At 42.5% G+C, this 27620-nt stretch overlaps 1 protein-coding gene across 2 annotated transcripts; it reads left to right on the top strand.

The window, feature by feature from the left end:
- On the top strand, positions 1–26702 carry LOC6034456. 2 transcript variants are annotated; one of them, XM_038249165.1, is made up of 3 exons: positions 1–740; positions 18611–18910; positions 23535–26702. In XM_038249165.1, exons 1-3 carry the CDS (start codon positions 335–337, stop codon positions 25535–25537), a joined length of 2709 nt encoding a protein of 902 aa, XP_038105093.1. In that variant the 5' UTR covers positions 1–334; the 3' UTR covers positions 25538–26702. The 2 variants fall into 2 exon arrangements, with proteins under 2 accessions (XP_038105093.1, XP_038105103.1); XM_038249175.1 differs by lacking the exon at positions 1–740 and adding an exon at positions 8836–10533.
- Positions 26703–27620: the final 918 nt, after the last annotated feature.

The following is a 27620-nucleotide window of genomic DNA, read 5'->3' as shown; positions in this document are numbered from 1 at the left end:
TCCAACTCAGTCAACGGAGCGACATCATAGTGGGCTGTGTTGTGGTGGTGTTCGATAAAAGCAAAAACAATTTGGATTTCCACATTTACAGGGTAAAGTTGGTCGAAGCAAGTTGGACGAGCAGCAGCAGTAGCAGTAGCAGATGAATGCGCTGAAAGTGCAACTGTTTACATCCTGACCAGGTTGGACACAAAGGAGAAACGGCGACAGCATCTCAAGGAAGAGTTCAAGTGTGCAATTTTGCAAAAGTGTGCTCTCGTGTAAAAACCCGTGAGATTTCGAAAATAGTAATAAAAAAACAAGGGAAAATTTTACCGTTGCTCGCGAGAAGACGATGCTACTCATTTGCGCGAGTGAGGTTCAGAAGCACAGAAGGATAAGCAAGAACTTGGCGACACGAACGACAACACAAATGTTAGTGACCGCAGAATCTACGCCGCCTTGGACATTGACCTCAGGTGAATATCATCTTCCATTAAAGCACAAGCAACAGCTAACGGAAGCAAATCAGAGGCCATCTCGACCGATGGCCAACTCATCAAAATCCACAAACGGCTGGAGCATGTCGTTGGTTAAACGATATGCCCAAAGTGCGCCAAACAACCGACAAAACAGTGCTGACCCCGATAAAAGTGAACAACGAAAAGTGAGAATCAACAAAAGCAACAAAAAGAAGCAACCCAAACTCAGAGCCGAAATGATTTCATCGCCGTGGCCGCCATCGTCAACGGGAAAATTAGGTGAGTGTGTTTTACGTTTTCTTGCGATGATTTCGCAAACCTAAGCACGATTAACGCAGACGATTGAACGCAGTAGTGTTGTGAGAGATAGTAAGACGACGCGGATACCGATTCTCAAGTTGCGTCACGGTCACTCGAATCCCTGTAATGAGGGCATTCTCGCCATTGAAATAAGCTCAGCCAAACAAACAAGAACCTAGATCGTATTTCCGTCTCGCCAAGCCAAACTGAAACACAAGTCTAGTATAGCGCAGCGATACCGATTCGTGGACTCGATTTCTCGAAAGCGTTCAATGAGTCAGCGCTGCAAAAGCTATGACTGGCGGCCGCCAAATACTTGCGATGACGAAACGACGTGGATGCCCCACGAAATTCAACTTACCCAGACGTCATTAATGATGGTTAGCGTCGTATACGTCGAGCAATGCAATGGTTATACCAAAACACTGAGGAGTTCCATTCAAAACACACCACGACCAGCAAGACCTGTTTGCTATAAAACGGAACAAGTATTGGTGAGGTAGCGGTTTCGCGCGATTTTGTGGAAGCAAAACATGACTAATCAAATACACAGCGGAAGAAACTATAAAATTTATTAAAGTTTCTTTTCCACGGAACACTTTTCCCTGGATATTCTGCATTCTTTATCAAAGATAATAACACTTTAGACTCAAATCTGCGATATAAATTACTGGTGAAGTCTGCAATTGACGTGATTGTTGTTATTCTGATAGTCTAGCTTAAAATAAAACCGTTGTTGTTGAATTGTACTATTTTGGCAATTGGTTTGATGAATGCTGATTGGGCTTGCTTAACCAAAATCAAATTTTAGGAGTTGCGTGCTGTAGTAAATTACAGTTATATTTGTTAGCATTGTAATGTTAGTATATTCATACAAGAATTTCTAGCGATGCACAAAAGCATGCCAAGAAATTTTAATTCGATAATTTCGAATCTCTGAGGCTTACCAAGGGATAAATTGAATTAAAATGAATCTTCCTCGTGGGATATCGGTGAGAAGAATAAATAGTAAAGCAGTTTTGTCTGCCAACAGCATGCAAATATGTAGCAAAATAATCTATCTGATCTTCCTATCATACTTCCGAATCCTTTTTTGGGATATCTATCACACTTCCGAATCCTTTTTTTGGGATATCTTAACATCCACAGCTGCACCGTCATAAGGGGTGACATTGGGTCTGGGGGGTGAGATTGGGTCATACAAATTTCAGCATTTTTGTATGACCCAATCTCACCCCGCAGACCCAATGTCACCCCTGATGACGGTACACCGTTTTTTAACCGAGACACGTAGCTTAGTGGTAACGCATCCCCCTCGTAAGCTCGGGGTTCAATCCCGGGTCCAAATCCCGGCTCTGACCAACACGACTAGTAATCGTTTCTCTTCCAGATTTGATTGCTTAGTAAAGGGAAGGTAGTGCATCGTCACAAGCTGGACCTTATTAACGACACCTTAGGAAGGCGACAATTCACCTTAATATGTTAACATTAGTTGAGTAAAAAAAAAAACTGCAACTGAATCCGTTTTGTAAATGCTGGCCCCGATACTCTTCAAGGGTGGAACTGGAAAGATTTGCTTTTTGCCTTCCTCGACTTACTGAGGAAAGGCTATAAAATCACTCGAAAAACGAAATTCTTAATATGACCACCTAAACCCACCTTCATGCATACATATCGACTCAGCATCAAATTCTGAGCAAATGTCTGAGTGTGTGGTGGGATGTTGATAAAAAAATTGCACTGGATTATCTCGGCACATGCTGAACCGATTTGGACGGTTTTAACGATTTTTACATAAGTCCGGGAGATTGTAAAAAGGGTGTTTTTTTGTAAAAAAAAACCCGTCATGTTATACATTTTTAGAAAGGTATACGAAAGACGTTTCAACGAGTTCAAAAGAATGAAGATCTGACGACCCTATCAAAAGTTATAACACTTAAGTGTTATTTATGCAGTTTTTGGAGGCCGGATCTCAGATATTTTAATGAAAGCGTTGTCCGGATCTATCATGCAACCTGTCGTTGGATAGGTAATCAAAAGACATTTGCAACGAGTTCAATAGATTGCAGATCTGACAACCCTATCAAAAGTTATAAGTACATAAGTGCCCTGAATTATGAAGATCTGACTACCCAATCTGATGGTATGAATAATGAATCAAGTTGATAGAACACTACTCTTTTGTAACTATTTTAGATAGCATTATCCTCTAAATGTGAGGAAGGCACCAACCACCGAAGGGTGGATTACCACTTTTGTTTTGTTTTTTTTTTCTTATTTATCAGTTTAAATTGTTTCGTATGCGTTTCTCCTGTTTTTTTAAATTAGTTTGCTAATAGTTTTTAGCCTACAGTACATCTTAATTTTTCTTTTATCTCTACTTTTTTTTCTTGTCACTTCTCAAATTTTTAGTATGTTTTTACAATTATTATTAAATTATAAAACTTAACTTACTTAAGTTACTGACATACAGTATGTAAAAAAAGTATTTACACCCCTTGGGCACTATGCACATTTTGTGATGAAACATGTAAACAATTCAAAACTTTACAAAAAGCTAATGAAAAGATGATTTCTATAAAAAGTTATATAACAAATACTATTACAGAAATCAATAAGGGTGCAAAAAAAGTGTGTACACCTTTCGAAAAATTAACATAAATAAAGTTATTTGTTGACAAATCATCCTAAACCCAGTCTCCCAACTACAAATAGGCATCCTTGACTGATTAAAAAAATATTTGGATTTTATATAAAGTTTACTAATTACTTAGTATAAAAGTTTATATAACTCTGGAAATTCTAAATAAAACTTATCTAAACTTAATTTTGCAAACTTTCAATTTAACTAAATGTCAATATATTATCATAGAATTGCTAAATAAACATTCTGGAGTGGGCATTACACTGTTTTGGAGGTATTTGTAACGCTAGAATAGATTTCTCGTTGGAATTTCGTACCAACCCGGAATTACGTCGTCGGAAAATCCTTACTAAATTTTTCGAAAGGTGTACAAACTTTTTTTTGCACCTTTTTTGATTTCTGTAATAGTATTCGTTATATAACTTTTTATGGAAATCATCTTTTCATGAGCTTTTTTATAGAAAAATGTTCGGCATGAGTTCTGAACAAAACGTAGTACTAAGTTTCTGTCAAACTTTAAATTGTTTTCATGTTTCATCACAAAATGGGCCCAACTATGCACATTATACTTTTTTAATACTTTTTTTTACATACTGTAAATATAAGTCCATGCTGCCTTACTTTGTAAGGCATTAGAGGTCAAAAATTCAACAAAAATTTAGACCAAGAAAGTAATTTTTCATGTAACAAGTCAGAACAAGAGCTCGTCTATCCAATGCATCTGAATTTATTTGATTTAGTTGAAAAAAGATTTTTCCCGTCTCGTTTAATAAAGTTTAAAATGATGAGTTAAACACTTTGAAGTTCACTATTCGATTTGATACTTTGCAAACAGCTATTATAAATTAAAAAAAAAACTTTATTGTACTATTTATATCCAATGTGGATCGAGCACAAGTGCATCAAAACTTTTAAAAGGTACTCACACGCGCTTTATCTTACCCCGGCAGCATCAAAGTCGTTCCCACTCTGCTGAAAAAAGAGCAAAATACCAGAGATCAAAACGGCGGCGCTCAGCAGCTTCGGTGATGTAATGGCAAATAGCTCGGTTGGGCCCACTATCAGCAGCATTCACGTGCAACTTTCACAAACACAAGTCATCGGTGGTGGGTTACTCAACAAATTCGAATCTGCTGAGTTGGTTGGGTTAGACGTTTACAAAGTGTTTGGCATAATTTATTTTGGTTGACATGTTGTCATTTTGGATTATTTAAATAATGGGAAAATTTAAAAAAAAAACTTTATAATTAACCATGATCTAATGCGATTACAGCATATCATTTTTAAGGCACTAGAACGTTTAGTCAGCCAAAATTCAAGGTGAATTTTAAACCATTTAATGTTTTTTTTTATCATCAGAGTCATGTCTTGAGCAGTGCTCTCAGTTTTATGATAAATGTGAAGGTAGTTCGGATGAGTTAAATTGTTTTGACAAGATTTTTATCATATTTACAACAAAGAGCGTTATAAACTGTAATGATCCAGAATATGAATAAATCACAGGTGGCATATTTTTCTCAAGCAATGAAACTTTTCAGGGCAAAATCCGTAGCTTGTTCCGTTACTTAAACTTAAATCAAGAGCAATTTTCAATTTCACAGCAGAGCACACTGTCGGTTTTGTTTACCATCGTTTTTTGGCTGGCTTTTTGGCTTTGTTTTTGACTTGTTTGTGTTAATTTTCATCAAGTCAACGAAGAAACCATGAAAATTAAAAACAATGTAAATGAGAAAGTAATTTTAGATTCCTGTTTGTCTGCGAAGAAGAATACGAAAATTAATAAATGAAAGCAGAGGTGCTTTCTATTCTTTTGAAGACCAATTTAAGGTGTAACTCATGCGCATAGTTTATCAGGTCATAAAATTTCGCACAACGGTGTTGTGTTCTCCAGAAATGAGCGTTACGGTCTTGTTTCGAGCCGTTTCAGATGAGTTGCGGCGTGGATGAGTCATCCAGTACAGTACAGCTGCTGCCGTTGAACCGAGCAATGGCCGAATTAATTTGGTGAGACCGAAGGTGGCGTTTTGGAACGACGACAACGACGTTCCTTGAACAAAATCCGCGTGGTGCGGCGCCATCGCGGATTGCTCCATGAGTTGTGATCGCCACGTCATCGCTGTAAAGTGGACTTCTGAACCCGCGAGTGACCCGATCTACGATCGAAGGTTGCACCTGAGATGAATCAGTTGGAGAATTGCCGTTCGTGATGAGACTTTACTTCTATATTTAGATATAAAGTTGGTTGTTGCGAATGAGCAGTAGGTTACAGGGACATGCCTGAATTGAACTGAACTGAAAGTGCAAGCTTATCTCCATTCCAGTGTCTGATGGTTGTGACATCTTGCTCAGGTCGCCACATCAATACGATACCCTTCTACGACTCTGGGCCAACATGGACGACAGCAATCTGATCCGATGCACCACACTGTCCGCGTGAAGTTATGTAACGCCGTGGTCGTGCATATGGAATGGTCTCTAAAACGTGGTGGCTCTCTGCACATTCACGGCGGCCCACCTTTCGATGGCAACCCCTGGCAATCGTTAAAAATTGCACAATTTAACCAGTTTTTTGACCGCGACCAGCACCAGAGAGAAGGTGTCCAACGACAGGGATTTCGTAACGATCTTCAGCATGAATACATCGCAGCCGGCCGAGCCGGGTCTTAAAGGGGAAGCGTTTCTATTGTCAACGTTGTCACTTTTCGTGCAATGCTCTTTAAACCGATCGCAGAACAGGTCCCTCCACTCTATTTTTACTGTCTGCATATACGAGTATTGAATACATTACCCACGTGTGGAAGGCATGAATCTGTTGAGTCGCTGGAACAGAGCGACCCATCATGAATCTGTCGGACGGCGCCGCTGCTTACGGCAAAGACCCTCTAAGGTCCGGAGATGCTGCGCGAATATTGCACCGCGAAGACTCTGAAACGGTGGCGCGATCTCCGGCCATTTTCGGCTGTGTACGATCTCTCCTCGCGAGCCATGATTGAGTCAAGGTCGTATGCAATGTAAGTTTCATCACACCAGTAGTTTTGGACAACAGCAAACGTGTGAGGGGAGTTACATTTGAAAAGATTTGTGCCTTTTGGTATGGAAATTGAACACTTTGCCAGCGAATTGAACTTTTGAAATATGCATAAAATTGCTGGTAATTACTCTAAAAATCCTCAGCTGATAAAATCAGGAAAAACCTTGAAAGTTTTGGGTTACGGCGTGCATTCAGAGGTTTGTTTCGGTTGGCAAACTGAGCCCAAATACCAAATATGAGCTTGATTGGACGAAATGGACACTTTTGAACAACAAATCGTGTTAAGTTTTAAATCTCATTTAAAATTCAAATGCGGAGCCAGCTCCTGTGTCGTCCAATCAAGTTCATATTTGGGTTTTGAGCTCAGTTCGCCCACCGGAACAAGCCTCTGGATACCTAATATAGACCTTTCCTATGATTGAATCGTCGGTTAACTGAGACTGCGAATAATCCAGTCTGAACTGGACTTGATTTAAGTCAAAAACGCTTTTTCGAAGCTTAAATCGGACGTTGAAATACTGGAGAGTCAACATAAGGTTCTTGATGGAAATAAATGCACTTCCCCTCAATTTTGGTCCGTTGTGTGCTCCCAGATTACTCTGGAGTATTTTAAATATCATATTTATGCTCAGTGACGATAAATTACTCAAACTGTTGCATGCCTGTTATAATTTCAAATCTAGTTCTAGTTCAAGTTTACTGTTCTATTATACATAGGAAACTTATAGAACATAGGACCATTTAAAGAAATTATGGTTCTAATTTTTCGACCAGATTTGAATAAAGTTAATAATCATTTGCCACTCTCGTAAAAAAGTCTGCCAATTAATTAGCACAAGGGCACAAGGCACATCAGCTGGTTTGTTCTGGAATGCTGCTAAAGATCTATGCAAACAATTTATAGAAAAGAATTTGTGAAGGTTCCCAGAGTATCTCCTCGATTCGGACCAAGTTTCGATGGCGTCGTCGAGCAAGATTTGTTTGCCAGAGCAGAGCAAACTGTTTGTTTTTCCTTGGAGAGCAACCCAGCTGCGGTGGCGTTGTTCCACTTACTGAGTTGAAGAAGGTTAGCAGCACTTATTACGGTGTTTGTAAGCAGTGGCAATTCTTTCAAGAAAGGCCGACCCTCAAATCTCCAAGTAGTGCCTACATTGAGTTTAGTGCCGTTCTGTGACGACAATATGGGGGTCAACATTGTGCAGAGCTTCAATGGAAATCGAAAATAGAAGGGTAAATTGCTAGAATTCGGCAGAATTATCGGTTACTGATGCGACATTACACCCGGAAACGGCCGCACGTCGTCATGACAAATACGACTGAAACAGATAAGCGGGCGCATCTTATCATCGACGACGTAGTAGCAGCGTTTCATAATAAGACTTACAACAAAGATGGTCTGTGTATTAGCGATGACCTTCAAGCGCGGAAGTAGTTTGTGCCGTGCACACGTTGCGCGCTGATAGCAACTCAGCACATTTTTTGTTGTTTAGTATTGATTAACGATTAACCTGTTGGCATCCCGTCTTCTCGTCGTACCTGATAACGTTCAAAGTAGGTTTTCTAGAACAAGTGACGAAGTATTTTGCTGTTCTGATTGAATCAGACCGTACAGGCCACTCCATTTACGATGTTCTATTCTTAATGTTATTTGTTTCAATTGTGTATGGTCCTTGAGGCCTTGACGTCATGCTAGGTTATTTTTTGAAAACTAAATTTTGCATGACAATTTAACCAATATAATTTTTATTTTTCCCCAGCAATTATTTTTATTCTAATCCGGTAAATATACAATGAACTTATTTGAAGCATTGCGAACCGCAACAATCGTCAAACAAGTCATCCGAAAATTCAGATAAGTTCTATTCTTGATCGATTTAAGAGTGACGTACTTTATGAATGACGCTTAAGTAAATAGTTTCTTTATCTTTCCAAAAAAAAAAGTGGAATTCAATGTGCTGACCAGCTAGCACAAATTCGCCAAAAAGAAGTGAACAGTTGCAGGGATTTCTTAAAATTAACTAGTGTTTCCCATTACCCCTGATTCCCGAGCGGAACCACTTTCAACTAGGACGGTAGTCCTTTAATCGGGTTTTCCCGTCATATCCAAAGATTCCTTTTGTTCTCAAAAATCTCGACCATCTGCGCCACCCAGCAGCCAGTCACTCCACCCTTAGTAGGCGTAGCGCTCTGGTTCAGGATTTCCCATCGCGACTACCTCAACAAACCGCTGCACAGCCTACCTCGGTCGTTGGGGTATCGAGTCTGCCCGGCTACCCTCCTCTCTCGATTCTCTTCTATGCTGGTTTGTTCTCTCGTTCAGACACCGTTATACTCCGTGGGTTCGGCGTCGCGCTCTCCTCGTTTCTCGCGCCAACGCCATGTGTTTAGTTACTCAGCAGCATTAGTCGAGGACAGTCGAGTTCGTCTCTGCGATACGTGCGTGTTAAAGTTCGTGCCTAGTACCTTGCACTAAGGAACCCAGAAGCGAGCGAGCGCGGTTTTTGTGTAAAGTGGTGCGCTTCCGCCAGTTAGTCAGCCTGCTTTGATTTTCGTATTCTTTGTGGGCTTTCGTCTTCCGTTTGGACGCCGGGGTTTGGCTTCCGCAGCCTACTTGATGGAGTTCCCACATGGTGACGCCGGGATCGATTTTTATCTTGTCACACGCTTATTGGCGCCACGCTGAGTTGATTCCGGAAAAGGGGGGCACGATCGCGCGCTGCTGGAAAAAAGGTCGAGAAACTGTACGCGCTGTCACACGCCGACTGAGGAGTTAAATATAGATTTTCCACGGCACGGTTCGGCACGAGTGTTTCTGCACCAGCAAAGCCAACTAATCAATCGATTTTTTTTGTGAGCGAAAACTCGAAGAAGAGGAGAGAGTGGAGTGGTGTAGCAGATGGTGCAAAGAGGAAATGAAGCTGAAAAAGCTGAACTAGTGGTGGGAAAAGCTTAATCGGGAAGCGATGGATGCACCTTCTGGGATCGTTCCAGTGATACGAAATAAAGCTATCGAGTGCTGTCTGCAAGAAGGGATTTTGAGATATCGTTTTAAATGAGTCATACGTTGAACGTTGCATTGTTAGCGATACACAGGAAGTGTGCCTAAAGAAGGACCCAGCCAACTGTGTTTGTGTTATGAGAATTTTCGTTACTGCGCAAACGCGAAACTCGAGAGCCTGTCAAACTAGAACACGCCACCTTTGATGCAACAGTGTCGTCGGAAGGGGCAAGTTTAGTGAATGAAATAGTTTTTTTCCCTCTACTGCACGAGATTCGCCGAAACAGCATCCTAGCCAGTCGTTTTGACGATTTTCCTGTACACACTTTGTTCCGCATGTGTGCAGGCTGTGTATTGCCCGCCTTAACAGCGCTGTAGTTGTAGAAGCGAGCAAAACCGAAGAATAAATAAAGCAAAAAATATATCGTGTGTATCGTGTGAGTCTCAAACAGAGAATAGGCAGATACACAGCAGTAGTAGAAAGACGAGAGTCGTCCGACGACGACACAGCGCGCCGAGAATCTCTTTAGTCATCTAAGAAGCATTGAGGAATACAGAACGGGCAGTGGAGCGGACGATACCACGTGGTCCGTACGAGCGTTCACCGTGGGTGTGCGTCGCGCGTTCTCTTTGTTCGCGGCGTGACGACAAAACCTGAGGGACGGACACGGGGAGCCTCCCGGAAGAAAGTGAAACCGAACGTGAAAGTGTGTCAACAATAGAGCTCTGGCCAATTGTCCGTAATCCGAACAAAAGCCCCTCGCGGATGAGTCGAAAATTAGTGAGTGATGATATAATCAAAAGCTTCTCTCTTCCCGCGAGCCGAGCCAAACTGGTGTCAATGAAGAAGCTTAGCGAATAAAAAAAAAATACAAGTGCATACCCCTCGAAAAGTGTGAAAGTGTGGTGAAAGTGTATTTGGATACATAGAGAGCGCCGTTACATCAAATGCGCCAGATTTAGCACCGAATATCGTCAAACTCTCGATACTTACAAACCCCGGCAACAAAAATGTCCCTGGAGCTGATATTGGTGGCCGCCGCTGTTGTGGCCCTCTTTGGGTTCGTTCTGTTCGTTCGGACTCGAATGCGAGAAAAGAGTAAGTTTCGCCATGTGACGTAACAGCCGCAAATCGTCACGATCTTCGTCGCATCGTAGTATGCGGTGTTTTTTTTTCACTCTCACACAATCACAATAACACCTAGGACATCAAGCTGAAAAGCACGACTATACTTAGGGTAGATGTGCTTACCCCTAATTCGTCAATGCTGGCATATTAATGTGTTTCAAATAGTCATATTAATGTGTAATCAAATATAACCAAAATCAGTTTAAGGAAAGCTTGACAGTCCAAGTGTTAAAACAGCTCACGAAGCAAACCATAACATCAAAAAACAACAAGACTTTCGAAATCGCGGGCGTTTTGTCATCTTTCGTCGCAAAAATATTATTCGTGCCAACCCCGAGGGCAGTTGCAGCAGCAGCAGCAGCAGCCGCGATGCTGTTTCGCAATGTCACCCTCGAGACGGCCACCACCCGCTGGCCTTCGTTGACATCAACGACAAAATTTAATGGCCGCGCGAGCGAACATTGTTTGTGCCCGATGCTGTTTTGTGTTGTGGTGGCCCTAATTTGGGTCCCCATGGTTCGTGTCATCGACCCGGCACGGGTGACAGTAGGCCGTGGGGTCACGCGAGTGAGTTTTTTCGTCGAATAAGACGAATCGAAGTGTTGATGATCGGATCGGAGTAGGCTGATCGTCGGGAAAGATCCACCAAACTGATCACTTCTTATGTAACCTGATCATCTGATGCTAGTTTTGTCAATTTACGCGCTGGCTCGGCCGTTTGCATCAGGGTTTGATTTACACGCCTTTGCGATGTTCCTGCAGATGCAATATTTACCATTTGGGGTGTGAAACGAGAGAAAAGATAGAAGTGATAATTACCTTTGGTTAACGGAACTAGAGAATCAATCCGCTACCGATTTGAAATGAGATTGGAGGCAACATTATCCGCAAAAGATCTTTTGTGTCCTTTGCTATTAAAAATTGAGAAATACTTACTGTTAAGGTGTTTGTCAAGCAAATTGTTAAAAATTTGTAAAGCTTGTTTATTTACAGAATCTATGCAAACTATTAGGTGAATATTGAACGATTTAAATTAATGTTTTCTAACCATTACCATGCTTATAATTTTAGCCAGCAATAAAGGCAAATAGTGTCAAACATGATGGAAAAAGCAAACAAAACGTTGGCAGGCAAACACATAACAACCTTCATGATCTGGCCGAGTGCAGAATTATGAAAACGAGCGTGACTTAGCATATTCGTCTCTTGGTTAAACCGTACAGGACACGAAACACAGTTTCAGCATGATAGGCTACATATTATGAATCAAAACTGAAACTTGTAAAGGTTTTTCAACAGTACGCACTTATCTCGTTACCATGAAATTACCAGCTCAAATATCTTCGAATGCCCATCTAAACAGAATTTGATTGCGTTTCGCAGTAGCAACACCATCGTCATTGTCACTACGGCATTCGTACTACCAGCCAGCGTCGTCCTTCTTATCGGAAACGTGTGAAAATAAGCAAAAGCCTAAGATTAGAACACTCCTGCTGCTGGTTGACTAATCTTATCTGGCCGCGAGGGTGCACATGTGATTCTAAGAGACACATTGTAAATCAAATGGGCCTGGATTACGCTGGGAACGCGAATCCATAAATTGCGATATTTGCATGCTACTACGTAGTAGGCGAACATTGCCGGATTTGAGGCAGTTTTCGAAACCGATCACTAGGATCGCCGCGGGAAGCGAGGAGGAAACAAACTGGATTGTTCTGCCAGGTTCTGCCATAGCGGTTGAATCGCGGCTTCTTTCGGAGTTATTAGCCGGCTACGACATTAATTTAAACGCTTCGAGCGACTTATATGGATTGTCGTTCCATAACAAAAGCGTGATTTATCGATCACTGGATGTTCGTGTTGCGTGCTCAAGGTGACAACATTCGGCTGTGCCACGTGACGACGTGTAGAGTTTGCGACGACACGTATCTCTGTACTCTTCGTTTATCTCATCATGTACGGGCAAGAGCGACATGCATTGTTCCACAGAGATACACACACGTGGAAGTTGTGTCTCGCCTGCAATCGCGCTACGGTCATCTTCAAGTGGACGCTGCTTTTACGTGATAATGTGGCGTACCTCGCCGGAACCACGTGTTAACCCCTAAACGTGTTGCTAAGGCTCTCGTTGAACCGTGTAATGGGCACGCGTGCGTCCGTGCGTCCGTGTGTGTGTGTGTGTGTGTGTGTGTGTGTGTGTGTGTGTGTGTGTGTGTGTGTGTGTGTGTGTGTGTGTGTGTGTGTGTGTGTGTGTGTGTGTGTATTCTGTTAGATTGGCCGCAATTCCCCCATCAATGAAGTATATGTTCTTAGAGTTAATTGACCAGCAATACTGTCAATAACCCAGCCGAGTTGTACACGCCAAGTCAGTTTCTCAGATAGGTGTTGGTGCCCACACGGCGGTGGCGCTCGGCAAGCGGGTTTTGCGCGCCAAGAAGCAGACGCTAAAAACGGAAGAATAAAAACTCCATTTCATTGAAAAGTGAGTCGAGGAGGTCCACGCGCGAAATGATCCCCACGTGAATGGTGGAAGGAGAGGCATAGAGAGAGAAAGAGAGGGTTGGGCAGGGTAAGTTGAGTAGAGTTGAGGTTGAGATGCGCGCGCACATGGCCATGGAATGCTGTCATGCTGCCAGATTCCAGGAAACTGGTCGCCGGAGGAGGCTCGCCGTTTCAGACTCGTATGCTCCTTTATGGCGTATCTTTTGCGTGCTGATTCCGCGATCCGCGTGGTTTTTGTGTAGGGATGTGTGCGTGTGGGATCGCATACCTTGTAAAAAGTATGATTTGAAGTTGGTATTGGTGGAATCTTTTTTCGCGAATAGATAAATTTGATTCGGTCTATCTGTGTCATGTGCACGTGCTGGAGATGTTGCATGGAAAGATTTATTTGTTAATTTTTCCCTAGATATTTTTCAGTATAAAATTTATTATTGATATTCAGCTCAAGTAAGTTTTTAGATGATCAAAAACATCAATTTATACTATACTCAGCTAACTAAAGCTTGTAATTTTGCAACGAGCATGAACTAAGCTACTACAAACATCGAGCGTTATCATGTTACCAACATGGCTAGTATCACTTGAAAGTTACTGTTATAGTGATGAAAACTAGTTTGATTTATTCAAGAAAGATCTGTGATCTAGTATGCAGAGTACAGCATATCTGCTCAACCCAACCATGATCAGCTACACGATCAAGTGAAAAAAAATGCGGCCACGTGGGTCAATTACATGGGCAATTGTGCGCGCGCTACAAATCCTTAGTGTACGAGAAGGTCTACCCTCTGAATGCGGTGCTTCATCTATTCTGGTCAATGCCGACTGTTGCATTGCTATACTGCTACCGATGCACTGAACTGTGTACAGAGTCTCGAGGATGTGACCGATGAGTAAGCACGCCCCGTTCCGATTATGAGATGCACCACTGTCAGACTGCACCAAGTTGTGGGTTTTGAGGTCACTGGCCGGCAGAGTTGGGGGACAGAAAAAAGCGGAATTCCGAAGGCTTGCGGTTGGTGGGAAGCAGCGCGCAAAATCGTAACGAGCTGGAGATCCACGAACCACTGTAGAGAACGGGGAGGAATTTCCACACACTGGAACAATAAATACATTATACCCACTTTCAACCGTTTCTCATCGTTCGTGCACTGTACAAAGGGAAGCATTCCAGAGAAGATGATAAATTCCAGAACCGGTTGTTTGAACGGAGTGAATCACGTTTTTTTTTTCGATATCGCAAATGACGCAGTCAAGGCTGGGGATGACGAAATCTTTCCATGGAAATTCGCAATCTTGGTTACTTCCAAAAGTGAACCTTTTCCCCGGAAGAACCAGAAACCAAAGACAAAGAATTAGCTCCGACTAACCGCAGCTCAACGATTCAATCAACTGCGTGGTTGTCGGTGGTATCTCAATCAAACCAATACCACTCCACAGTCACAGACAACCGCTTCCCACGTCGATAACGCGCGGTGGCGATTGGCTATGATGGATCCGGACAGATAGCAAAACTTGACCAACCAGAAGAATGGGCTCGTCGCCGCCACAACCGCACGCTCCGTTCATTCGCGCGTCGTTCACGGCCTCTGAGAAGTTTAATCAACTTTGTTTCCACGGCGCGTTCAAGTACACACACACTACGGCGTTCATTGTTGTTGTTTTTCTTTATTGCTGCTGTTGCTGATAGTGGTTTCGGTTTCTGCGGCGGTGTAAATTCATTTCCGCATTTGAATATCAGCGCCGAGCCGCGGCCTGCTTATTTGCGTCTTCGCGAGCTGGACCGGTTGTACACAGAAAAAAAAACAATTCCCGTAATCGTGAATTGTGTTCATGAACTTGCGAAGCACACAGGAATTTATTCATGAGTATGGGGCATTTCTGGAGTTTTTTTAAAGGTCCAATAAACCAAATTTGCAGTTTTTGCTTTTTGGGTGTTTTTTAATATCCCTGACTCAAGGCGGTTTCAAAAACATCCAAATAGTAAAAACTAAAAAAATTGGTTTATTGGACCTTTTTAAAAAAAACTCCAGACTTGCACTACAAACGTGAAAATATTCCTTCGTGGTTCTCAAATTCATGAACACAATTAACGAATTCGGGAATTCTTTTCTTTTTCGTGTACGCAGGGTGGGAATTAGGCGGATTGGAATGATTCCGTTAGGTTGGTGTTGATTGGAAGATTTTGAAAAAAAAACACACTTTCAAATGTGTTTCCAGTAAAACGGGAAGTCATGGGAAGTACCATTGAGTTCGATACTAGAACAATAGAAATCATGCACCATAGTAGGCCGATTCTGGAATGCGCGCGTGCTCTCATTGCATAGGGTAAGATGCCTAATTGAGGACCTTTTTAGTTAAGGCCCACAGGTCTTGCGGGCTCATTACAAGTTTCTGCTATGCTAAAAGGCTGCTATAGTTAAGCTGCTTTCAGGTTTGAATTCATAGCTTTACTAAGACCAATTCCTATGCCCTCCCCACTAAACAAATGAGAATGGACTTGATTTTAAAACATTTTTGTAAGTCAGATTAATAGATTTATAGATTTATTTGGAAAATCGTAGCTATAACATTTGTTAAACGATGCTATCGTTCTCTCTAAATTTTGGCCAAAGCATACACAAAAAGTCTGCCTGTGTGGATCGATCGGACCGCGCACTGAACTCATAATCCAGAGGTCTCCGGTTCGAATCTCTTGTCACAAAAAGAACGATACCCGCCTGTGGATCCGTTGACGAAACCGCAAGCAGGGATGGTATTTACTCGTTTCCTCGCCGATGGCGAGGGCTTTTCGATATCGTCCCTCGCTCAAATCATCAAATGTTTGGCGTTCTCCCAAAACTGCATCAAGAGAGCGAAGCGAAAACGACGCCGACGAAATAGCGAGCAACGAACAAACCGATGCGTAAGACGGAAAAAAATCTCTCACACAGCCAGTCCCCTCGCTCAGAAAGCAAGAGAAAGAGCAATCGTGAAATTCTCTCGCCCGTAAGCCCTGTAGAAATGAGTTCATTTGTGTGCGTGAGCTCCAGTGTATGTATACAGCAATTTCGTGTGCGTGCCTCTCCGGTTGAAACGATAGTTCCATCGGAGCCAGCGAGAGGGTATTTCTCGTCGATTTGATGGGCTTTCGATATTCGCGATAGCAAGCCGACCATCACTCGGCTGCGAAAGAGAAGAGAAATTTTAAGAGACGAGGAACGCACCGAAATATGCATCAATGATAGTGCGATGGTGATGGTTTACCTACCCTGACCGCAAGGTTTAAAGAGGGCCACATTATAAAATGTTACGTCGATTCCGTTTAATAAACAAAAAGTCTAAAAATAACTCAACATTATTCTTTAATCGATTGTTTTGAATTAGGGATTCAAACAGCACATTGTTCGGTGTTAAAATGTTCATAATAAATAAGAAAAAATTAAAACAATAATCTTACTCATGAAAAAGAGTCAACAAATGGGTAACCTACCCTAATCCGCCGACAGGTTACCAACCACCATGCCAAAACCACCTGGCCTGCTCGGATGCTTTGCCCGCCGCCAACCCAGCACCTGTATACAGTTAGCCCGCGCGCGCAGCGAAACTGGTTTAACCACCGCGTCCGCGCGCCTCCTTCGATCGACAAAAAAAAAGCGCGCGCGATCTTGTGAGAAAAAAATAAACGCCAAAAACCGTACGGTACTTGAATTCACATATTAAAATTTTTCAATTTAATCTGTTTATGCATGCAAAAATGGATACGATGGCGCGATATCGTTAATCGGCGCGATGGTGGGAAGAGAGCGCGCGCGATGAAAAGTTGGTCACCTTTTAGAAAGTACACGCCAATCGCGATCGGCAAACAATTGATGGCGAAGAAAAGCAAAAACAAAAAAAAGCTCAGCTGCATAATAAAAACATTCGCGCAGGAGCGCTCCAATAAAAACAACAACAGGCAAACAATATATGCTAATGGGACGTGCAGGGGGTTGCAAAAAATCGCAAAAAGCGAGAGCTAAATTGCACCCCAGCGTCAAGTTTCACCCCAACGAGATAGTTTAATGTGCGAGAGTTTTAATAAGCGGTGTCGATCTTGAAACAATCGGAAGAGCGAACCCCCGTATCGGAAGCCCGCCCAACCACGACAAAACCAAGCGGAGAATGCAACCCTGGGATGGTTCACGTGCCACAGCAGGTCGGTGGGTGGGAAGATGTCGCGGAATCGAAATACTTTCGCACGACCACGGCGACGAGCTTTCATTGATGATGATGATGACATAGAAAGGAATTTCATGATATTTTCTTTTTACTTTCTTTCCGTTTTGAATTCAGAGTCGCGCATCGCGCTGTTTACAGTTTCTTCATCACGATCGTGTCATAGCGCGCAACACGATGGTGATGATACCGTGGTGGGGAAATGGGGGAAAATATCTATAAAATACTGCGCGAATGTGGCTCATCTGCTCTTCCGTTAGTCTTAGGGGAAATTGAACATTTTTATAACCAGAAAACGAAGTTAATGTGGTGCACTTATTTTGGTCTACTTGATAGCATCGTTGCTCAGGAGGCACGTCGACGTTAATTATAAAGTATACTGTGAAAAATTTTACGAGCTCATTTACTATATTTTTATTTGACTTCATATTTATTTGATCAAATTGATTCATGAACACGTTGTTTTCCCATTTCAACGCACCTTTTCAAGTGTGTGCAAAATATCGAATACTCCTTGTTCATTGTTGTAGAAATTCGTATTCGCAACGCACGTGGTTCCAAAAAAAAAGCGAAGGTTTACATTATTTCTGGCGCGGCTAAGTAAACAAGATTATTTTTCCTTCCAACTCGACTGCATTGATAAATTCGGAGCGACGGGCAAACACGTGTTACCCGAAGATATCGATGTCACTTTTTGTCGCTGTCGACGAAATCTAGGTTGAGCTTAAAATGTTTGATTTGGTAAGCAGCAGGATTGAGTTTCATAAATATACCGATTTTATGCGTGTTCATTTAATGTTTATTGAGTAAAGTAATATTCAATCTCACCTCATTCATAAATCACCGCTTCAAATTGTTGTTCGCGATGGTACTTTCAAACAAACCACTTGGAATCTGTGCTCAAACAGACGACGCAGTAAATGTTGCTCCTCCAATTAGTTTAAAATATGTCAAAGCTGGCATATTAGCGTGCGCTCAAAGAAGAGACCGGTGACGCAAATTAACAAGAGTGACACCCAAATCTGGATGGGGTGAAGGGTTTTCAAAACGACGAAAAAGAACTTGACCTGTGCTTTATTTTAAGGGGTGCTCGGAACGGCCTCACCTTCGTGTGATTCCGGATCAGCTTTCAAAAAATATGATTTGTATGTTACGTTCGATGTCTAAAGTATTCTTTTGGGTGTGCTCCCAATTTTGCATACTATCGACATTTATTAGCTTCTAGAATGTCACAATTTGGCTTGAATATCAATATTTAAACAGCAGTGTAGCCTAATTCTTTAAAACAGCTAGAAATTATCTCAAAACAAAATGTTCTAATATTTGTTCTCTCTTCTCTTCACCTTTGCAGATGACGCATCCAACCGAAACGAAAAGAACGAAGACCGAAAGCAAAAGCACGGTAATCGGACCCCAACAGCAGGAAACGAAGCAGCTGCCTCCGGCGGGGCTCCAGCACCAGCTGGCAAAACCGGCGGTGGTGGCAGGAAAGTCGCTGTCTCGAGCATTTCGACGAATGTCAAAAAGCAACGTACGGCAGATGCCAACTACCAGCACCCATGGCTGTACACGACACTCAAAGGACACACCGGCCAGGTGTTCGACATGGACTTTTCCAGGAACGGGAAGTACCTGGCAACGTGTGCTGAAGGTAAGCTGAGTTTTTTTTTCGCTTTCTTCGCTATTTTGGTTCGTTCTTTCCGCGAAAAAAAAACTTTGCGAATCAGGAAAAGTCCTTCCGGCTTGAACTATTTATGATATTTTTTTGTGAAGAACATCAACTAACACATGATCATTACTAATTAAACAACTTTACGAACTTTTCCATAAAGTTATCCTGGGTAAATTTTGCCATTACTCACGAGCAAAAGTTGTAAATTGTGAATCCCGGAACGTTCGTCGAGCGCGCGCTCTTTTATTTGGAACCAGAAATGAACACGTGTGAATTGAATAAAATAATAAATCGATCAGTCTGCGATCAGCAGAGAAGCGAGTCAGACGTGCGTCCCTCACAAACCAAAAAAGTGCTAAAAAGTGCAAAAAATGCCTCACGGCAAGAAAAAGAGGCGGTCCTCACCAGCAGGATCGGCAGATTTGAAAAAGCTAAAGAATGCCGAAGCGCTACCTGCAAAGCCAGGCAGTTTGAGCAAGGACGCTCAAGATTCGTCTGAAACCAGTTCGCTACCCTCCCTGTAGACGTGAGCGAGAAGGAAGTATTTGAACGACGGGAAAAGTTGCCACCCATTTTTGTGAAAACATCGTCATCGGATTCGGTGCGAAAGTGGCTGACCGGGTTTATCAAATCTGGTGCTTTACGAGCATCCATTCGCTTGTGTGCTGATGGACTCAAAATTCTGCTGCCTACCAGAAAGGATTACAACTACGTTCGGGATTTCCTGAACAACACAAAGATTGAATACTACAGCCATGACGATCCAGGTAAACGCCCCATGAAACAGGTCCTCCGAGGTCTGTACGACATGGATGTGAGTGTGCTGAAAGAAGAGCTCAAAACTCTTAAGTTGAACGTGATCGAAGTCTTCAAGATGACGAGACACAACAAGGACATCAAGTATCGTGATCAACTGTACCTGGTTCATCTCGAGAAAGGATCGACAACGCCGTCTGAGCTGAAAGCAGTTCGGGCAATTTTCAACATCATCGTGACTTGGGAACGTTATCGTCCAGTGCACCGTGACGTGACACAATGTTCGAACTGTTTGCAGTTTGGGCATGGTGGAAGGAACTGTTTCATCAAGAGTCGTTGTGCAACCTGCGGAGGTGAGCACAAAACTCAAGCTTGCGAAACAATCAACGAGAACATAGAAGCCAAATGCTTCAATTGCGGCGGCGACCATTCGACCAAGAATCGAAGCTGCCCAAAACGTGCTGAGTTTGTGAAAATTCGGCAGCAAGCGACGACGAGGCACCAACCAAATCGTCGCAAAACACCACCAACTTTCACGGACGTGGATTTTCCTGCTTTGGCGTCACCTGGAGCGGAATCTGTTCGAGTGGTTCCAAATCTGCAGCCATTGCCGTTGAATCAGCGGCCAAAAGTTGCAGAGAATACAACACCTCCTGGCTTCAGTCAGCAACCGAGGAAAACCAACCAGCATCAACAGATGAAGGCAGTAGTGACCTGTTTTCACCACAAGAACTTATGAACATTTTCATCGAGATGACAACAACACTGCGTGGTTGCAAAACTCGTGCGGAACAAGTAAGAACGCTTGGAGGATTTATCTTAAAATACAGTTTGTAGTTTACTCGTTCTAATGACTTTGAATATTTCAATGAATTTGCTTTCTTAGTTTTAAGTTAGGATTAGTTGTTAAAGTGAGTTTTTTTTCTTTTTTACCCAAATGTATTCGATTCAATGCAAAAATGTAAAACAATTTGAAGTAAATAAATGAATGTGAACAGTTAATAAGAAAACGAAAAATATAACAAAGATGAAGAGCATGTAGCCATACCACTTAGAATGTAAATGATATGTAATTATTATAAGAAAGTTCAATAAAGACATATTTAATTTCAAAAAAAAAACACGTGTGAATTTGGGAAGAAACCCGCAACCGGTCTACTATCTTAGCACAGACCGGACACAATCACACTTTCAAAATCTCCATGAACTTTGTTCGCGTTCTATTCGCAATTCAAAGTGAAGGTTACTTGGCAAGTTTGTAAACTTATAGCGCTTCCCAAAACTTGCGTTATTTCAAGAAATCTTAAACCTTGTGATGCGTGATGCCCTTTTCGATCGCGGGTCACGATCTTGCACCAAAACGGAAGAAAGATTCTTTATCTACACCGCTGGAAAGGTGCCAAACAAAACTTTCAGCGCACACTGCGATGCGATTCGGTTGGTACGAAAAAACGCACACACAAAAAACCGCACCCCACGAAACGTGTGTTTTCAAGCTCAATTGAAGCCACTATCAAAGGTTACGGGCCCGATGTTACGGCGTAAGTTCGCCAAGAGATGCGTAATGTTTACTACACACGGCACGGATCGCGTGGTGTTTGTGTGGCCGAAAATGTTGTATGCTCTCCTCCGGCGAGTGAGTGTGTCCGTTCGCCAGTTGGTTGGTTGGATCGTTGGAGCCGCAAGGTCACGTACCAAAACATACTGAAATGTTTGTAATTTAAACCATCCTTCTTTTTTTTGCGCGCACGCGGGCAAGGGAACCAGCGAGTTCGCACATAGAGTTTACATAACAATTACGTCAACGACAACACGCGCTCGTGCCAACCGATTCAAACACGTGGAGATGCCCATTTCGCGCCTCGCGCTAAACGGCGACGAAATTGTCAATTAGCTGGGTAGGAGGGCAGGGAAGTTGAACGATTTGTTACTTGCGACAGATTTCTTCTGTTAACTTTAGAGGCATGAATTCAAATCAAAGAAAAGTAAATTATGCGAACAGTTTTAAATTGTTCTGTTTTTATAACATTTGATCTAATTGATGACGACAATCATCCAGTTTTTACAATCTAACAAACTGACTTATTTTAGATTGTTCTTTCTAGTTACTATTAAGTTATATAGAAATATCAGGTCGTCAGATAATCTTTCGGATTACCCTTAAGTGTCGATATGTGTTGTCTTCAAAATGTTCAGATTATATTTAAATTAAATATCTCGAATTGCAAGGTCTCGTGGCGCGATGGTTAGCGGCTTCGGCTGCCGATCCCTAAGTTGTTGTTGGGCGCGGGTTCGACTCCCGCCTTATCCTCCTGACTTTCTATCGGATGAGGAAGTAAAACGTCGGTCCATTTGCGTAAAAGAGGTTTTGGGTGACTCACCACACATAACCTTGGGACGCCTAGAAATGAGCAGAAACTTGCAACAGAGCCCACAAAAGACCTGGGGATCGTTAAAGTGGATTGCATTGCATTGCATCTCGAATTGCAAATGGCTTGAGAGTGCCCAAATTCGCTGACAAATTAGAAAGGATGTAAGAAACCTCCATCTGACATCCGATGTGTTTTCGGTCCCACCAAAGCTTGCAGTCGATCTGTTTTGACCGTTGAGAGGTATCATTCCATGTCGGCCATGTTTGTTTTAGAAAAACATTAAAATCATGACTCAGCATACATCAATCAAAAACTGCTTTTCTACAAATGGTTGGCTTTTCAATAGGGCTTAATTTTTCAACAGATTTTTTTATTACCATTAATTTCCCGATTTTTGATGTTAAAAAAAATCAGGTTTCTACAAAATTAGTTTCGTAAAACCATTGACATAGTGAAATCAACAAATATGTTCCATTAAGCTAGTTTTGTCGATACTATATTTTATATTTTCTAAAGTTTCAATCAAAACTAAAAATAAAAACATAATCCAATAATTTTAAAGCAAGCTTTTTTTTTCGTTGTATTGCTGTTTTGGTTCAAATTCACGTGTTCAATTTATTTTAAAGTTATTTAAAAATTTCAGTGGACACGTGGTTACGTGGATAGTCGTTTGTTTTTCCTTTTTTATCTTTAAAGCTGCATAGAATGAGAGAATTCCAAGAAGTTCCATTTCATCAAACTAGTGACTCACTCAATAACCAACCTACATTAAATCCACCGCCTACTAACTACCCAACTAACAAGTGCTTTTTGGGGGCATGGGGAAAAGATGAGTTAGTCACCCTTATGGGGTGGTGACGCCGTTCGATGGAATCGAACTGAAGAGTTTAGTTTTTTTTTGTTGTTCTGTGATTAATACAGTTGGTTAACTACTTTTAATGTGTTGCCTATGTGGTCATCGCGCAATAGTGTGGTGCGTCATGACTATTCCTATTCGGCGTGTTTATAAAGAGTATCACGGGTGCTGCTGCTGTTGGTTGCTGCTGGCTGCTGGTGGTGTTTTAGGCTTAGTTCTAGGTGTTTGTCGTTGGTGTTGTATATATAAATAATACCTGCTCATGGGGGCGGCTCGCGTCACACTCTTCGGCGGGTTTCCTTAGACAGTAAGATCTGGAGTGGAGTTACACAGCACAAATTGTCTGGTTGTGAGTACTTGTCTCTCTGATGTCACTAGAACTTTGTTGAATTAAATTACAAATAAATTAATAAATCAAATCTAACCAGTATTTTTTCCGCCGTACTGTGTAACTCCACATTTTCGTAGAGAGTGTTGATAGTACTGATTCTTCGCGAAAGGCTCCCACAAATCAAGAACGAACCAAACGCTTAAGCTCGTGCTCATTTGAACAATATGGTTCTAAACTGTGTTTCTTCTTCTTTTTCTCTCCCTCTCTTTCTCTCACACACACGTAAAGATTCGCCTTCAGCACAATCGAGCAACGGCAATCATTTAATTAATGTGAATATTAATGCAAATGATGAGCGCAATACTTCTGCTGCTACTACATCCACATCTTCGGCCTTCGGCGATGTAAACGACGTGGTCTCCAGCAGCAGCAGCAGCAACGCAAGTAGTGGAAGTACCAGCAGTGGCAGCAGCACTCGTGGTGAAGATTCGCCAAATGCCCCAGGCGCAGGCAAAAAGCAGCGGAAATATACGAAGAAGAAGCAGCAGTACAAAAAATCCAACGGCAACCACGGCAGTAGTAACAGCGGCAACGCCGGCAATTGTGCGACCAATTTGCGTGTCTGCGGTGGCGATGACGACCCTATCGGGACGGATCCAAAAGTGGTTACCTCACCGGTCAAAAGTACTCCAGTCGTCGCAACGGTTGTGGCTCAGTCGGCGTCATCTTCTTCGTTGTCGTCCTCGTCGTCGACCGGCTCTTCCTCTAGTGGGGGCAAGCAGCAGCAGCATCATCATCATCGTCAGCACGAAAAAAACTCGAGTTACCAAGGTCGCCTGGATTTCAACGGCGGTCGGACTTCGCCCCAGCGCGGCGACAACAGTAAAAGGTATCACCAAAGAAACGCAGGACTGTCGCCGTTGCGCCAGTACGTGAAGTTGAATCTAAGCGAGAACGAGCTCGTCAAGTACCTGAGCAAGTACGTGCTCGATAAGGACGTGATGAAGGAGCTGGGGTTCCCGGTGGAGTACGGGCTGGACTCGGACAAGGCGATAATCTACAAATTTGCGCACGATTTCTTCCGCCCGGCGGCGGCACAGTTTTATCCCCGATCGGTGGCGTCCAGCAAGAAACGAAGCCACGAGATAGTGGAGGCGGACAAAAGTGACGACACGGACAGCGGACACTCTTCGCCGACCAACGTGGACGACAGCGATTCGTTGCTGGTGTATCGTAGCTTGTCGCAGGGCAATTCTACCGCGCTCAAGTCACCGCTGAGCGATATTGATATCGAGCCGAGCGAGGAACGTGAATGCTGTCGCTGTAACAAAGGGTTCTTCATCACGCTGGACGGGGAATACTTGACTCAGGAGCACTGCATTTATCACTGGGGTAGGTTGACGCGGGTCTTCAGCGGGGCCGAGTTCAAGAAGGTGTACTCCTGCTGTAATGGAGACGCGGACGTGAAAGGATGCACCATTAACAAGCTGCACGTTTGGACGGGACTGCTGCCGGGCTTCAACGGACCGTTCGACGGATTTGTCAAAACGCAACCCTCGCCGAGGAAGCTGAAACTGTTTGAAAAACTGCTGTTGAACAAGTTTTACTACCAAAACATGAACGCAGATTGCATCGATCTGCTGCAGCAAGAAGATCTGATCGTGGACGACAGCGAAAGCGACGGCGTCTACGCCCTCGACTGCGAAATGTCCTACACGGGTCGAGGCCTCGAGCTGACCAAGGTCACCGTGGTGTCCGTCGACGGCCAGCTAGTGTACGAGCGTCTCGTTAAACCCGACATCGAGATCGTCGACTACAACACGCGTTACTCGGGCGTCACGGAAGCGGACTTTGCCAACCCGCGCCAATTCGTCACGTTGCGGCAAGTACAAAGGGATCTCCTCAAATTTATCTACGATGACACCATCCTAATCGGACACGCCATCGAGAATGATCTAAAAGTATTAAAAATCATCCACAAAACTGTGATCGACACGTCCATCACGTTCCCGCACATGAACGGATTCCCGTTCCGGCAGTCGCTCAAGTCGCTCACCAAAAACATCCTCAAGCGGGACATTCAAATGCAGCAACAGCAGCAGGAACAACCCGTCTATGACAAGAGCAGTAGTAGAAGTAGTAGCACCATAAGTAGTAGCAATTCAATCGGCCACTGTTCGCTCGAGGACAGCCGCGCTAGCCTAGAACTTATGCTATGGCGGGTCCGCAAGGACAAGGCCGTGTACGACAACATCTGGAATAACAACTGTTATCGAATGCAGAATAACTAAAAGAAGAGAGAAAAAAAGCTGTGATTATTTTTTTAATTTATTAATTTTTAAATCCCACGACCCTGCAAAAGCGCAGGGGGAAACCACTAGTTGTACATTACCTAAGCGACTAATAAAAGAAAGATACTGAATAGTCATTTTGTTGTCGTGTTTTTCGCACTGTGGGAACCTCGCGAGCGAGCAAGCTTTCTAGAGTTGAGCTCATTGTTCTCTCGCGTGAAATCGGATTATTATGAAGCGTGCCAGTTCTTAGTTCGTTACCAAGAGATTACACAACCCCCTCCGCTACGCGGCGCACTCGTTACAAGCGACAACATAATCCGTCCTTTTCAACCAAATTGACTATCACGTTATCACTCTAATTCTTTTGCAAGCCATGCTGATTTGGTTCGGTTCCTAGAAAACAAACAAACAAACATAGTTTTAGCATTAAATAGTCATGTTTAAATTGCAAACTCATGCAAAAAAAAATCAAAGACTGTATTTTATTTACATTCTTAGTATTCTCACACACCTAGGTTATTTAATTTAACACAAAGCTCAAACAATTCAGTTCAGCTTCAGATTCTTCAAACTGAGATCGCAGCATGCTCTGCGCGATTGGCACATGCAGCAGCAGAATTGTGTTTTTCTCTTTTGATTAATTCGCCGCCAACTTCGATCGAACAGACATTACTCCACTACTGCTACTACTACTACTACTTCTACTACTGCTAATATTGCTTTGAAGAGTTTTGTTATAGTCAGTGAGAGAGAGAGAGAAAGAGCGAGAGAGAGAGAGAGAGAGAGAGAGAGAGAGAGATGTTGTTAGATCACGCATGCAAAGTGCAAATTACTTATACAATACAGATCAACAAAAAAAGGTGAACAACAGTGCTAGAGTTTTAAGCAGAGAAAATAAATCGAATTTAGGACATAATTGTTAGAATTGTAAGATTTTTTTATACAACAAATGAGCATAAAACAAACAAAATTATCAGGAACTGTATGTGAGACAGACGGTAAAACAAAAAACTGTGTTATTGCAAAAAACCTCCATAGGGTCAGTTTTGATGACGTAATGGTACTTATATTTTGAAACATTTTTTATGTTCGACTGGCAAAGTCGCAGATACAAAATAGAAAACATTTTCAAATAAATGAGAATTCAATTCATATATTTAAACCAGTGTGTGCCTTGCTGTTTTCATTCAGAAAGAAACCCCCCGCCTCTCCCCCTCCTCCCAACTTTGCTTGAACTTGACTTAAATTCAAACGACCAATTCGTCGTCGCTTAATTTGGTTGTCGTAATTTTACCGCGAGCAACTATTGCTAAACGGACGTCATCGAGACAAACGACGAAGTCAGCGTGCGCAGCTCGACAGTGTTACCTTCAAGTTCGGTCTATTTTTTATTGAACGCCACAAAACAATCCGCAATTTAAGCGTACCTGGTTGGAATATTTATTTGATTTACTGCGTGATCGGAAGATTTGGTGCCTCGCACTGAATTTCGCGGGTGGTATTCTGAGAGTCACTCGGAACCGCGTGGTTGCGGGTATGATATCTTGTTTCGGTCTGTAATGCATTTGTTTTATAATTAGTAATAAGTTTGTTTTATTTACTAACTACTAACTAAGTATACTAACTCCCAATTGCTCGGGTAGTCAATTTAACCCTATCTTTTTGCCTTCCTCACTAACTTACTTACTTACTTACGGTTATCTCAGAACCTGCTGAATCGATTTTGGCCGGGTTAGCCTTATTCGGATTGTTTTGAGGTACCCAAGACCCTATTAAAAATTACGTAGTTTAGTGAAGTATTTTAAAAGTTATGCTTTGAGAAAGATTTTGTAGATGCAAAAAAGGCCGGATCTTTCATCGCAATGCTTTTTGGATGATTCTTCAAATTTCCAATAGATGGCAGCAACGTAAGTATGTTTTTATAAGATTTTGCTTGCAAGTATAGAGTTATCTAAGTCCGCTCTCACGCACACTAGCATCCCATTTGTTTTGCTGGCGGGTACAAAATTTAACCTCAATCTATTTCGTGTACGTACACGCAATACATGCGCACGTAGATAACTCTATTGCGCAAGGATGA

The sequence above is a fragment of the Culex quinquefasciatus genome, chromosome 1 (genome assembly GCF_015732765.1).
Source record: "Culex quinquefasciatus strain JHB chromosome 1, VPISU_Cqui_1.0_pri_paternal, whole genome shotgun sequence".
NCBI lineage: Eukaryota > Metazoa > Arthropoda > Insecta > Diptera > Culicidae > Culex > Culex quinquefasciatus.
The sequence above is the reverse complement of the archived record's forward strand: the minus strand, read 5'-3'. Positions and strand labels throughout refer to the sequence as shown.

Bases quoted from the DNA above. Each gene is read 5' to 3' on its own strand.
- LOC6034456 (XM_038249165.1), top strand. From the start codon at position 335: ATGCTACTCATTTGCGCGAGTGAGGTTCAGAAGCACAGAAGGATAAGC. The intron at 741-18,610 runs GTGAGTGTGTTT...TCACCTTTGCAG, and splicing joins ATCGTCAACGGGAAAATTAG to ATGACGCATCCAACCGAAAC. The intron at 18,911-23,534 runs GTAAGCTGAGTT...ACACACGTAAAG, and splicing joins CCTGGCAACGTGTGCTGAAG to ATTCGCCTTCAGCACAATCG.